Source organism: Apteryx rowi, unplaced genomic scaffold (genome assembly GCF_003343035.1).
Source record: "Apteryx rowi isolate R43461 unplaced genomic scaffold, aptRow1 scaffold_469, whole genome shotgun sequence".
Taxonomy (NCBI): domain Eukaryota; kingdom Metazoa; phylum Chordata; class Aves; order Apterygiformes; family Apterygidae; genus Apteryx; species Apteryx rowi.
The window spans coordinates 69340-83987 of NW_020450726.1; the positions used below are offsets into that span (position 1 = coordinate 69340).

Sequence of the window (14648 nt, forward strand, 5' to 3'; positions counted from 1 at the left end):
CAAGCTGATAATTACACTTCTTTTAAACACATTATGCTCTGCAGCTTTCAAGAAATAACTCACTTTAACATGTATTTCAAAGTTAAAAACTCAAAAAACAACACTAGAAAAAAAAAACAGAAAAAAAACCCAAGGAAACGAAGTACTGTAAGATTAGGTGTTTTATTTTTCTTTCTCTGTGGCTCCCAGAACCTTTTCAATGTAATAGACCAGACTAGTCATTTTAAAAAGCTGAAGATAACATGATAAATACCACACTTAAGAGTACATGATAGGTCTCATTAAGATGTGGCTAAAACACATTTTACAGTGTAGTGAATACACATTCCTATTGTGTAATGGTCTTTCACAATAAAAAAAATTTAATAAGTTCATTTTAAACAGAACAGGAGAATTTGAAATTTTGCATGCCATTTCCTCCAAGCTATTTGAATGAAAAGTAGCTTTTATAGCCTCATCCCTTTTATGTAAGGCGGCCTTCTAAAGGCAGTCAGGTGTTCTGTGCCTGGCTGGCATTTCATTTAAATCAAATCTCACTCTCTTGTTCTAAGAATCATCTGTAGAGCACATTTCCCCTTTAAGCTAAAAGTAAAGGTTTACTTTTTTTTTTTTTTTAAGCTATGCCAGCACTGACAGCATCTGACATATGTATTTCTTCAATTTAAAGCATATGTAATACTTCTAAGCAGCAATATAGAACCTACCACAGGAAAAGTGTCACATGCGTAAAGAGCAACTCACACCAAAAATTTATTTCCACCTACTGCAATGTCTGGATAGACTCAAACCTTTACRTTCTCCATAGTGGCTACCTGCAAGGATTAACATTACAATAACAACAAACATGGAAGTAAGTGGCATGTGTTTATTTCATACCAGCTATCACAAATGGAGAGAGAATTCTGGGTAGGTTTCAAATCTGTGACCTATTAAATAATAGGGGAGTATAAAAGTTCTTATCAAGTCCTTCTGCCACAACCCTCTCAAGAGGCTGAAAGGGGTAAAAAGCTCTTAATTTTCAGTGTAACACATGCCTAGCTTCTAAATAAAAGATATTCATGTCTGAACAGCCCCCAAAGCATTAGGAAACTTCTAACAAACATTTCTCTTGTAACTTAATGTCTGCCATGGTTTTATGCTACAACTGCAGAAGACTTGCATCGCTTTCTAAGGCCCCGTCATACAAATTGCTTCTAAACAGCATTATAAAAGTCAGTCAGGACACTGTTAACTTACTTTTCCAGAAATTTCAATTCATCATTATCTCATTAGTTCTAAGAGCAGAAGGTCAGCTCATCTCTTGCTAGAGAACCTGACCTATCTTCTTTTAAGAGGAGAACCTATAATTTTTGCATTTCCTTCAGAAATGGAAACCTAAGTCTCCATGAAAAAAAAAAACAATTTACAGGCAACAAAAAAACATATTTGCAAAATTCCTACTCAGTTATTCTTTAAGACTTGTTCRGTATTTTAGTTCAGATGTAAACTTCTGAAACATGAATTTCAAGCTGCTGTAGACTTAATGTATCATCATCCTATTTCAAAATAGCACTGGAAATCTCAATAAATGGCACAAATCTGTCTGCCAAAATCACTTGTTTACAACACAGTCTCTTGGCACATTCCAACTGGAATATTATAATGTCTGTCATCTTCAGTTATGAGAGTCACCACAGGCCAGTCCTCCTTTGGGTCATTTGGATAAAGAGTGATGAATTCATCAGTACTATATTTATACAATCGATAAACTTGGATGGTGTACTGCAGAGCATAAGCAAGGAGGAACATTTCCACCTACATCAGAAAAAAGCAGAAATAAAATATGTAAAATTAACCATATCTTTTATGAGTCACTTCTCTTAAACCAAAATAATTTCTACCACTATGCAGTTTTTTAAAGAAAAAAAACCCAACACTTTAAGAAAAATAAGTGAGAACGCGTATACACAAGCACCTCTAGTTCAGTATCTCGGTAATTCTAGCAATTCTTAACCTGCTGCATAAATACCTCTTCTAAGATACCATCCCTTTAACACAGAGCTCTTTAGACATAACAATAGTAGAGATATTACTCCTAAACCAAAAGCTATTTTGTACTGAAAAACTCACTTCCCCACTGCCACAAAGAGGTAGGAAAGACATTTGCTTATATCAGTATTTATCCCCATTAAGTCACCAAACCAGACAGCATCAGGTTTCAGGCCATGAGCCATTAGTAGGCACTCCGAACTCTCCAGTTCAAGCGAACAACAGACAGAAAGCCCTTATTAAGCCTGTTTATATCAGCAGAGAGAATTCAGAATAAGAAGATGGGAAAATCTTGTATCTTGTCTATTATGATGACAAGCATGTCCCATTCTAAATAATTCACAACAAAGAATATCACTGAAATAAATAGAACTGGTCAGTAGATAGCCTATAAAATATTACTTATTGATAAAACTGGACTGCAGAAAAGTCACTACTGACAAGCAACACTCCAGCTTTACCTTTTCAAGTGATCAGCTAATGTAGTAGTAGCAGCAACCTCTCTCACCAATACCAGAGTCACCAGAAATTTAGGCTGATAAACATGAACAAAACAATGTTTCTATGTTTCTAGGTTCCACTGAATGGTGCAATACCCTACTGACAATGTTTTAATTGGAATTTTTAAAATGATGTTTCTAGAATCTTTCAGACTACTTACCCCCTTAACCACTAAGGTGGGTTTTTTTGTTTGCTTGGTTGGTTTTTGGTGACATGCACATCATTTCCGCAAAGTTTCAGGCAATAAGTGTCAYTAGTTTATCAGAATTCATCAAGTGTATGTACTTTACAAGATCTTGACCTTCATAATTGGACAGTGCTATGTTTTAATCATGATATTTTTAAATAGTTAAATTAACAATTAAGAGACTAACATAATTGTTGCTACTAATAAAATACAATACTTCCCAAGAATGGTGTTACCCAAGTGTCATCTACCACACAAAATCAATGTTTAAAAGGAAGGCCTTCACAGATTCTTAAACTGCTGGTTCTATTATATCTTCCCAACAAAAGATCAGACTATATCATTAAATGTGGTCAGATTAACAAAAGCTGGATCATTTCTATCAACATTTCAGATGGAAAACACCAAACAGAAGAATAACACTATAATAACAACAATCTCTCCTTACTTGTTCAAGGCCTCCACTGTGACCAATTTGATTCAAGTGATTATGCATTAACTGACAAGGGTTGCTAGATGTATCCCGTGCAAACAGTAACCATGAGAAGACAGGAACCCTCCTTCCATTTTTATCATCATTGTACAATTCAATGGCTGTGTTGAGCATCAAAAATTTCAGAGCTTCATATAGACTGTACTCCTCCTCTTCATTTTTAAACAATTCATCACAGGCTTCTTGTTTCTCATTAAGAGTCTTGATTTCACTGATATTCTTCCACTATAAAAATGACACACACTCAACATGAACCAACAGTCATCACCATTCCAGAGCTGCAAAAAGCCACCTGTTAATTGTCAATTTTCAGCATAGCCACTTGGAATTTAACTTAAAACACATCCATTGTAAAAGCGTTCTAGAATACTTCCACAGCTGTAGCTCTGCCAAGGCCAAGTTGGGTTAACCTAATTTTGCTCAAGTTAGCAAAGCAGTTAATCCTTAAACAAAACAAAAAAAGGAGGGGGATTTTGGAAATTTGCTACAAGGTGTCATAGGAGAAAGGTAATGGCTTTCTCATTTATTGTATCATAAATCCTATAGCCTTTATATTCTTTACATTTCAGTTACTCAGAATATTTATTTCATTCCTGTTCTCCGAAACTGCTTGAAATGCAAACAGCCTTTAAAAATATTCCTAAAAGTTAAATAAGAGAGCAAGAGAGAATATATGCATATACTATACAATAAGACATGAAAAATTGAAGTGTTTATAAATAGGTTCCACAATTTAAAGAAATAAGGGAGGCAGGGGAATTTTAAGTAATACACTATGAACACTGAAAGGGCATGACTTTTTTCTGTTATGTTAACCTAATATTTATAAACATGGAACAAAAATTATTCCTTTGAAATGACTTCAGCATTATTCTGTAATTTTTTTTTCTCTCCACATACTGTTTAAGGTAGCAATAGCATTTAATCAAAGGACTACACATCACTCCTTAAAATTAACACAAGAAATAACAGAGGGAAAACATTACTATGTTACATATATTTCTTCACCAAGACCTGTCTAAACTATAGTAGCTTTCTATAGATATGTTTCTGTATTTATTCCAGCATCAGCTAAACCATGCAGCAGAAAAGCAGAAAGCTCTACCAGATCTGAACAGATATTCTTTCCTTGATTTTTTTTTTGCCTCATGCATACAAGCATCCTTATGCAAAATTCACCACATTCAAAAATTTTTATTTGCAAGTGACTAAAAGAAATAAAAACTTTAAACTTTTCCAACCTTTTTCCTTAATAGCATTAAATATTCTTTAATTTCATCATTTATTTCTCCTATCTTCCTGCCCAGTTTTTGTTTTAGCTGCCACTGCTTGATCCAGTCATATTTGCTCAACAACTTTTCAGGAAGCTGCAAGTTGACAAAAAAGAAGGCAGTCAAAAATCTTGAAGAGAAAAGCCACCACTTTAAACATTATTGAATCAATACATTTCTACATTCTACGTCTTAAAATGATCCCTCAGTATGTTCTTCTGAGCAGATGCAACACTAAGATAAGCATAACTGAACACAACTGGCTCTTTGTAATTTTTGTTGAGTAACAGTCAGAATACTGGTCTGTTACTACTGCATAATCTAAACAGAAATTCAGTACAAAAGTGTTGGAGAAACTAATCACCCTAAGCTACTCAAAGCTTTCCTTTAATTCCAGCAGCAGGTGATGGTGACTGCGTGTGTGAAGATGTCCCTGAATCAACAGCAGAGAAGATTAAAGATGTGAGGGTATCTGACAGATAATCCAGAAAACTTGGTGGGGTACAAACTACTTAGTTCAAGAACACAAACTGTTTTTCTCTTTTCAGGGAACTTAATTAAAACACAACGGAACAAGTTTTCTTACAAAGAAGAAAATATGCTGAGGATTAGTTGATGTACCAGAACACACTTTACCCTCAGGACTACGTTTTTTGCTGCTCACATGCTATGCCTGCTCAGTTAAGAGCTCTTACAATTCTCTTGAAGGACATCCTGGTAGTTTCATGCCCAGTTAAATAACCTCACTTATTAAACCATTTCACTGCTAGAACTGGAATAACTTGTGCCTGATATGAAATTAACTATTTGACCAAAGTGGCACACAGAGCATCAGCCATTACCAGCCTGTTTTAGTTTTATCACGACTCCCAATTAGTAAAATGTGCTGTATAATGGCAACCAAATATTTCATCTGTGATATATACAGAGCACTTCCCCTCCCCACCCCCAGGCTTGGTATGCTAATTTGTCATATGGAAATAAATAATTAAAAGATTATATGCCAACAACCCCTACAACTAGAGAAATTCAATACGCATTCAAAATTCAACACTTTACTTTTGTAAAAGCCTTCAGGTGTACCGCTAGACGCCACCACATGCATTTCTCTTACATGCCCTCTGCTGCTGTTTTCAATGCATTGAGTTAACCTTTTCAATCAGTGTCATTCTGTTGAATAAATTGTAAATCTTTCTTAAAAATGTTAGACTACTGTATGTCAAGTTTTTTCCTATAAACCAGTAGAAAAAGAAAAAAAAATGAGCATCTGTTAAAACTGCAAATTATCACACCCTTTTAAAAGTTTTCAGGTTGTTCTATAGCTTGACAGCGCATGAAGAGTTGCCAGCTGGGAGGATATTTTTATAAAAAAGGAAAACTCTTACAGTGTACTGCTGTTGTGAGAAACATATTTCATAGAAATACTTTTATCAGTAATTGCAAAAACAACATGTCAGTGAAGTTTACTTAACAGTGCTAGTGATCACAACTGAGAAATTTTAAGATGGACCTAAAGTTATGGAAAGGCAGTAAGAGTATTATGATCCCCTGTGGACTGCTAGCCTACAACACAGAGACTGTGTCAACAGCAATTCATCATTTACATTCCCAGCAACATCCTGGATGAGTGGAAACTCATTCTCTTAAACTGGGCCACACTGGTGCGGGTAACTTCTAACACATTTCTCGCAGGTTCACTGATAATACTGGTATCATGAATGGACTTTGTTGAGGCAAGACAAGTTCTGGAATATTTTTCTTCTCCTCTTGGTAAGTCTCGTAGCTGTCCATCATTGCTCCACAAGGACTGTTCATGTGAAGCTGGAGTTACTTTTGCACTTATTTTAAGTAACATACAGGACACAAGCAATGCACACATTCTTAAAAGCCTGCATCATCCAATTTGTTAATCCACTTTCTAGAGAGACCATACATGGCACACAAAAATAGAAACGGTAATTTTAAAAACCTGTTTTTTCTAAATGTACTTATGAGAATACATTCTCTGTATTTTCAGTTACTACGAGGTGTCTTCTGTGAAACCTCTTACTGTCATATTACATGTAGGGAGAAGACAAAAGGGTAAGATGATGACAGATAAGTTATATTATAGTCAAGACACTCGACTGGGAACTCAAGTGACTCGGACTCAATTCCAAGTTGAAAGAATCACTGTAAGTCTTCAACAGGTAGAAGATATCCTTAAAATTGGAACGCTTCTACTTCTTAATTTTAAGTGATATTGAGAAGTGAGCATACAGCATAACAGAGAAAAGAGATTATAAAATTATTAAATAGGTCAGAAGCAATATTTCTCTACTGACAGGAGATCCAAGATTGACACGCACCATGGTAAAGTCCTCACTCTGCAGCCAGCTTGGTAACTGAGTAGCTTGGCTTAGCGCCTGAAACAGAGTTGCTCTGAGAGCACAGTAGTTATCACCTCGTACTCTCCTTATAGATGCAAATTTTTGAGAAACTGCTTCATATCCCTAAGAAAACACAAAATCCAAATATTATTAAAGTGTTAATAAATATTTATGATACCAGTGCATGACATCAAGAAGAGATCTTGGAAAAAGATCAAGATTCAAAACCAAGTGATAGGGCAAAAAGGATTTGACCCACTAGCCATTTTGGAAGCTCAAATGCTTTTATTTCAGAAGTCATGCTTAGGAGAAGAAAAAAAAACCCTAACACAGTCCAGCTGAACAACAAACAAGAAACCAATGAAATAAAAGTAGATAATTGGTCATGGCATTTGTTGACTACAGAATAGAAATGTCATTGAAATCTGCATAGCTAACCCATTTAGGTTTCAAAAAAATGTGAACAAGCATATGAGCATAAGAATTTAAAGCTAAAAATACACCAGGCTTACAAGAAGTTGCAGCAATAGTTTAGCCATTTACTTGTCATACGTAGTTTGTTTTTCCCTCAGGGAAAAATCTGTGTTTACTTTGAAATATCTTGACACATGCCTCAGCATATTTGTCTCCTCCCTGCTGTTCCCATATGTGCCTTTACAGAAAAAGCAGTGTTGAAATATAATTTCTGAAGCTTAGTGCGTCTCTTCAGCTGACTTAAGAAGATCCAAAGCTCTACATTTGTATTCTTCTTACTAACCTCTTGAAGGTGACACAGGGATCATTTTAACTATGAGAAATAGTTCAGGTTTACTCATGCATATCATTAAATTTTGAAATTACTTTGGGAAAAAAAGAAAAAACCCACATACTTCTGCTTTTTATCTTCTACCATTCTAGCTCAAGAACAGTGTAGGAAAATTCAAAAACTTACAGAAAATAAAAAAACCCTGAAGTTATTTGTTAAAGCTCCTGATCATGCAATTCACCAGCTTCAGTCATTTTCCTTCTGCAAAAAGTAGTCAGTCATCTGCTCTGCCACTTGAACAGCCAATAAACTTACCGTTTTTATGGCAATAAACCAAGTTCAAAACTTTGTAACTGAGAATAGTAATGAAGAACTATATTAATTAAAACCCTACACTSTCAACAAGTAGCCTTACTAACAATACATTTTAAACTACTTTAAACAATCTTCCAGTTGCTAGCCACTTCAGAGACTAGACACTGGAAATATTACTATTGCATTTTCTTTTTTAAAGATTTTTCCCATAGGAAATCACCTACTAAACTTATAAGTGAAAACAATAACTAAAAATAAGGAAAAACATTTTAAAAAAATAGTTGTACCTTTTTCATCCTTTTTGCTACTGGTGTATTTCCTCTCCATTCTTTTATGCAATATTCCATGATGTCCATTTCAGGTGCAACACTTAGTTTAAATTCTGTCAATATAGAATACGTAACACTATACAGACAACTGTGAAACAGAGCAACATAGAAAAGCACCAGAACTTAAGTTTCTAAATACACACTACCAGTTTAAAATAAAATTAGTGCCAACTGAAGAGAGACTGACATAGCACAGCCTATAACTACTAAATAATTGTTAGTTTCAGAGGGGAAAAAAAAAGCCATCTCCTTGCTCATAAAACCAGAAGTAAACAAAAATGATGACGCAGTACAACAAAAGGGTGAATGCTCTCTACCCCCCTGCCCTAAAGATATTAACCAGGAAAAAATGGAAATTAGTGAAATATTCTTCATTTTCTTAGAAATCAGAGAAAAGTGTTAGATGAAAATTACTCTCTTCTTCCTTCAGGAGCCAGAATACATAGAAGAAAGATAATATAGATCTTTGTAGGTCAGAAACAATGGGAGAAAGCAAGGAATACAATTTTCTCTTGGAATCCCAGGAGCCTTCATTCCACAACAGATTAGTATTAAAGTTACCATGGGTTCCCAACAGTAGATGTTTCTGTAATGACTATAAATTGGTAATTCTCAAGCACAACACTCATAAAATAGGCTGTATCACTACTCTGTAAAGGATTCAAGAACTCTCAGAAAATAACTATAGGAAGGAACACAGGGAAAAGTATACTAATAGCAACTAGTTTTACATAAAATTGATTCTTTGGGGAATTAAACTGTACAGTATACTCAGTCACAATAAGTAACTTCTATTACGCACACAGACATCTGTGCACAAAAAAACTTGGAAATAAAGGTTTCAAATCATCACGAATTAGTGATACAATTAACTGTAATATTATACTTGAAATGCCAAATAAAGGTCAAATGTACCTGAAGAGCCCGTCTCACAAACAAGTAATGTTTTCTCTCTCTCTATTTCTTCTGCATCACGATACATGTCCTCCTCACTGCAATAAAATTCACACATACTTCATGTAACACCAAGTCTTGTAGTCATTGACCTTTTTCCCTGTTCACCACTAAACAACAAGTACTTAAGCCTTTCTACAAGTCTGATTTGAACTTCACTTGACCACCATCTTATAAATTTTCATAAGCCCAACTCCCCCCGCCCCACCATAAGTTCCCCAAAGCAATCAGATACAAGAGTTTTAAAAATATTCATAATTCCTGCCCCTCTTATCTATGACAGGTATTTCGGCAATGAACCCCTGCCTGAATTTCTGCTCTGGTGCTTATAAGCAGACTACAGACTGCCAAAGCCCTTTTATATTTGTAAATTTTACAGGACAGATTAGCAAGAGATAAAAGCCAAAAATGCCTTATTATGTTTAGTATACAAATACTGCAATCTAAGCACGAAACTAAAATTCAGTACTCACAATAGCTTTGTATCAATGTTCTCTGGGGGCCGAGTAACCTGCCAAGTAACTAGAAGCATACGTAACAGAACACCAGGATGGGAAGCCTCCAGCTACCTACCACTGGTTTTAATGTTACAGAAATGTGTCTTCTTTCAATGTAAGTGTAATTCAAACTGCAGCCTAGAGGCTAATTCAAATCCAGCCAAACATTCCTGCCTTGAATAATACAGGCTTTTTGGTCAAGGTGTGCCACCTTAAGAGTCAAATGTCTCCATCTGAAACTATAAGCAGCCATTCTGAGCTCCTGTTATGATCACAAGGGATGAAAAGATGGCCTAAAAGCACATTGTTTCTGTGCACAGACTAGCATTACCAAGAAAAGATCTCATAGCTAGGCTGTGAACACTATCGTCAAGAAAGGAGGTCCATACAGTGTCCAAAAAACAGACAGTAAATTGCAATCCTCTAAACTTCATTCTGACTGCCATTTGGCATATAATTATATGCCAATATATTGGCATATATTGGCATATTTCTAGCAAGCAAAGTTTAAACACAGTTTCACAGATAAAGCACTTCAAAAAGACACCACCCAGCATCTTACTAAAACATGTAGTCTTATTCCTAATAGGGGAGAGTTATGTTGTATTTTGAAGAAAGCCCACACGCAAAAAGAAGTCCATAAGATTACTATTCATTGTCCACTAATATTGGTAATTTCTAATCTACTACTCAGTAACCCACAATATGTCTGGGAGTTCCCAGGGAGGAGTAAAAGTAGTGTCACTGCCCAATTTTCCACTCCTAGGAGAGAACAAGCAGTCAGGAAGGCTGCAAAGAAGGGATTAATGTCGCCAGGCAATAATCAGATTACTCTCATTACACTGCTAAATTACACCTTGGGGGGAAAAAAAAAATTCTAATGCATTTGCATATATTCCTTTCAGAATAAGACAAACCATGTCTAGTAGAGCCAAAGACAAATATAGGTTAATCCCAGAAAGCCGTCACCTACAGTACAATCATACGAAATTCAATTTTAGTTTTTATTAAAGTTTCAAACTTTTGATGACTGGAAAATTGCCTGGGTTTCCTGGGTGCTCAAGKAGCTACTTAAAATCGGATTCATAGCAATACTAAGAAATTATGAATGAAAATAGAAATCAATAAATATTCAGGACTGTACTCCATAAAACAGTATGACCTGGAGTGAAAAAAGCCACAATAATGATAATTATCCCTTGTGAACAGTGTAGCAGCAGCCAGATCTTAATATTGATGCCCAACCTTATTTCTCAGCAGAGATTAAGGTCCATTAAGATTTATGAAGAATTTCAAGAATATTTAATAACTTTGAAAATACTATGAGAAAAATAGTAATTTGGTATCCAACAGCAATCATGATCTGTAGCTTAGCTTACTTATAGGCTGAAAGTAATAATAAGTATTTAAAATATAAAGCAACAACCTCATCCTCTGAGCATGAGCAAATCTGTTTCTACAAAGGATCCCATAGGAGAAAAAGTTACTTTGGGACACAACATTGAATATATTTAGGATATAATGCACATAGAGAAAAAGTGCTCAACTGTTTAAACTAACTGAGATAATTCAAAGATATTCAGTGTAAAACAGTAGAATCATGTTCCTTCTGCAGATATTACCTCATCTTATTTCTGGGAATTGACAAAATTGGCCTGATAGCACTTGCTTGAGTGATTAATATCCAGTGTAAACAAAGTACTGCAGCAATTTAACTGAACTGTTTTGAAATCAAGTTAGGTAACAGGTGCAATCCATCCACATAGGAAATCTATTTCATTTCAGAGTAGAAAGCATTTCTTAATACTGTACTAGCCCAGCAACAATTCAGCTAAGTAAATTTGTAGAACCAAGAACRCAGAAATTAAAACCTTTCTCATTAGCTTCCATTAAAATATTTGACAATACAGCAGAAATAAAGTAAAAGTCTGAATCACAGAATACTCCATCCCTGCCGCCCTCACAGCTGCTTGCCCTTCTTCCCATGCTGCACTGCTTTCCCTCATGCTGTCTCTGGGAGCCCAGGAAACATTGCTGTCACCTTCCCAAGGAGTCCAGGCCCATCTCCACCTCCACAGGTCTCCTTCTGGTGCTGGAGCTCGCTGAACAGTTTCCTGCTGAGGCGGGTGGGAGAGGGGGGCCTTCTCCCGCTCCCACTGACCATGCTGGCCATGGCCTGTTCCTGCTCTCAGAGGAGGTTGTCTGTGCAGAGAAAGCGGCTGCGCTGGGCCCCTCTGCCCCTGGGGACGGTTTCCTGCGGGATCCTGACCACCAGAGCCTTGAGCAAGCGGAAACCTGCTCTCCCCGTCGATGGCCGCCATGGGTGCTCTGCCGGCGCTCCTGCTCCTCTGCCAGCCTGCCTGCCTCTGAGMCCTGCCCGGCCTGCCAGCCCTGCCTCATCAAGGGCTGCGCTTGGTGAGGCGCTCCGTGACCTCACAAGGCAGGCCCAGTGGGWCCGCTGCTGGCCAATCAGCTTGCTGTGCTAGTCGTGACATCACAGTCAGCACCCCTGCTGGGTCACCTTTACCCCGCCCACAAACTGCTGTGCATACATGAAATAACTGAAAATATGCATGCATAAAAAGAAAATAAACTAGCAAATAGTGTGCCATGTAAACATTTAGATTATTAAATTAAAACAAAACAAAGATACTGCTGAACCAAAGATACTGAGGAAAAAAACAGAACGTCAGATTCTACCTAGAGTATCTTGGGCTTTGCATATACAAAAAAAAAGAAAAGAAAAGAAAAAGTGTGATAGCAAGCAAAACTAAGCTTCGGAATAAGAGAGAAAGAAGCAGTAAGGGACAAATATAAGTGGCTTTATACTAATGGATTTGCAGGACTTGAGCTCCTATGATTTAAAATACTGCATATGAAAGCAAAATCCAAGTTTTCCATTTATTATTATGAAGGAATGAATATCTACATTTTTTAATGACAGAGATTAAACTCATTAATAGTTTAGGTAAATTCATACATTAGATCAATAAGGATTAGTATGCCAAGTAGCAGCTAATTTAAAAATTCAGAAGCTTAAAGACCTTTAACTGCACTTTTGCCAACATATGAAATACACTGAATATATATCTATAGGAAATCATGCATTAAACACACTAACATGAAACTCTGCTTAAATGACAAGTTCATATGAACATGAAATACCATTTCTGAATTTCTGAAGTGTTAGAATTAAGATATATTATACATGCACACACGCACAAAATAAATAGAGCCTTCTCCAGTTAGCCCACACCTAATGTAAAGAGTATCCATGTTAAGTTTTTCCAGTCTCCCATGCTCTGCATCCTACCTGAAAGGGCTTAATACCATAGCAATTATTTTGTTAGACTGGGAAGGGGGACCACTAATAAACGATAAAAATCTTCTCTCTAAAGTGATTAGTCGACCTTCACATAAAGAAATTAAAGATTTGAGGTTTATGCCTATTTCACTAAAATATTGATATATATATATAATTTTGCTAATATTCAGACAACCACCCCCACCCCGCCAGAAGTAAAAGCACCTCTTTCTATAGGAAGGCTGTTACTATAACAACATAAAATCCTCACCTGTCCATGGATGACTCCATTGTTGAAGGATTACTAGACACAGGTAAGTTTAATTCACAGTTTCTATAGGCATCCTGATCTGCCATAAGTGATTTAATCATATCAGTCTTCTCAAGTTTTCTGGTGCTTCCRTGTACATGTTCTTTTGTTATTTCTGATGTAGATTGCTCCTTCCGGTCAGTATGCATACTTGCTGAACAAAGCTCATTACAAGGAACATCAACTTCCTTTGCATGCTTCGTCAACTGTATTGACATAGTATCTTTTCTCTGCATCTCATCTGCACCTGCAGAAATGCTGATGGGTTCAGTCATCCATGCTTGAAACCTATCCTGGCTTTGAAGAATTCAGAAATATATGAAGAGCATCTCTTGTGAAAGAACAAAAGCACAGTTTTACAAAAGTTACAATATTTTGATAGTTATCTCATTATGAGGATTCAGACGGTACTTAAAATGTTCAAAAATTAAAATAAAATTTAAAAAAGGAAGGAATACATTGGTAGGAAAACACAGTTCCCAAGCTATTTTCAAAACCATCTCATAGGCAGAACAATTTTATTTCACACAAAGCCTGTTATGTGCTAGCTCCTCAAATACTGCCAGTACTAGAATTAGTGCCCAGATTGAACACTTGTCCTTCTCAACACACACAATCACATAAAAATTTTAGGCTTAATAAAAATCTCAAGGAAACAAGCTTCAGTCCTGCCAGAGAAACATTTCTATTAACTTGCCTGCTGCTTGGTGAAACTCTCCACTGCACCAGGATTCATGCTTAACTGCAAAAACCCACTGACCTATTGTTCCTTCCTTTTTTTTTGGTTTTTGTTTTGTTAAAAGTTAATGTGGAGAAAAGCCCTTCCACAATTCCTTCTAGAAGTTCTCCAAAAGCTTAGGAAGTGCCTAGATGATAAGTTTTCAGGGATATTTATCTTTAATTGATTTTTTTAAAAAAGCAAGAAAAAACAAAATTATGGATGGTTTTAGAGCTGCTACATTCATGTTCTTCTGGGGCAATTTTGACCAATGCTACCAAGGACAGCCCCCCTGAACGGATATTTGAGCTATAAGCTATGCCCCTTCCAGTTCTACAACAGGCTGCTTCTATCTTCAAATTAAAGCCTCCCACCCTCGGCGGGGGGGAAGCTTTCTTTCCCAGATGTTACCATGCTTTCACACTAGAATCGTTACGTTTATTAAGCTGTTCTGTAGGACAAAACTCAAGAACACGAGCCAGATGTGGCCTAACACACGCTCGGATATGYGCACTGCCACGAACGGACGCAGCAGAGGTCTCACCTTTGGGGGACCCTCTGCCCTGCCGGCCGCTGCACCCGGAACCGATCGGCGTCGCCTGATGCAGCCGCCGCCGCCGCTCCGGC

The 14648-nt window shown here is 36.6% G+C and overlaps 1 protein-coding gene across 2 annotated transcripts in view; it reads right to left on the reverse strand.

The window, feature by feature from the left end:
* Nucleotides 1–143: 143 nt before the first annotated feature.
* Nucleotides 144–14648, reverse strand: part of OTULIN (OTU deubiquitinase with linear linkage specificity) — a 14850-nt gene continuing 345 nt past the window's right edge. Inside the window, exons 2-9 of one of the 2 annotated variants that reach the window (XM_026077930.1) lie at nt 13265–13596; nt 9154–9230; nt 8197–8291; nt 6829–6972; nt 4451–4576; nt 3165–3434; nt 2490–2563; nt 144–1794 (exon numbers count right to left, since the gene is read on the reverse strand). In XM_026077930.1, the coding sequence (XP_025933715.1) occupies nt 1668–1794; nt 2490–2563; nt 3165–3434; nt 4451–4576; nt 6829–6972; nt 8197–8291; nt 9154–9230; nt 13265–13578 (1227 nt within the window). In that variant the 5' untranslated portion in view covers nt 13579–13596 and the 3' untranslated portion in view covers nt 144–1667. Of the gene's footprint in view, nt 1795–2489; nt 2564–3164; nt 3435–4450; nt 4577–6828; nt 6973–8196; nt 8292–9153; nt 9231–13264; nt 13601–14565; nt 14643–14648 lie in introns of those variants that run through there. The other variant, XM_026077931.1, reaches the window with a different exon arrangement.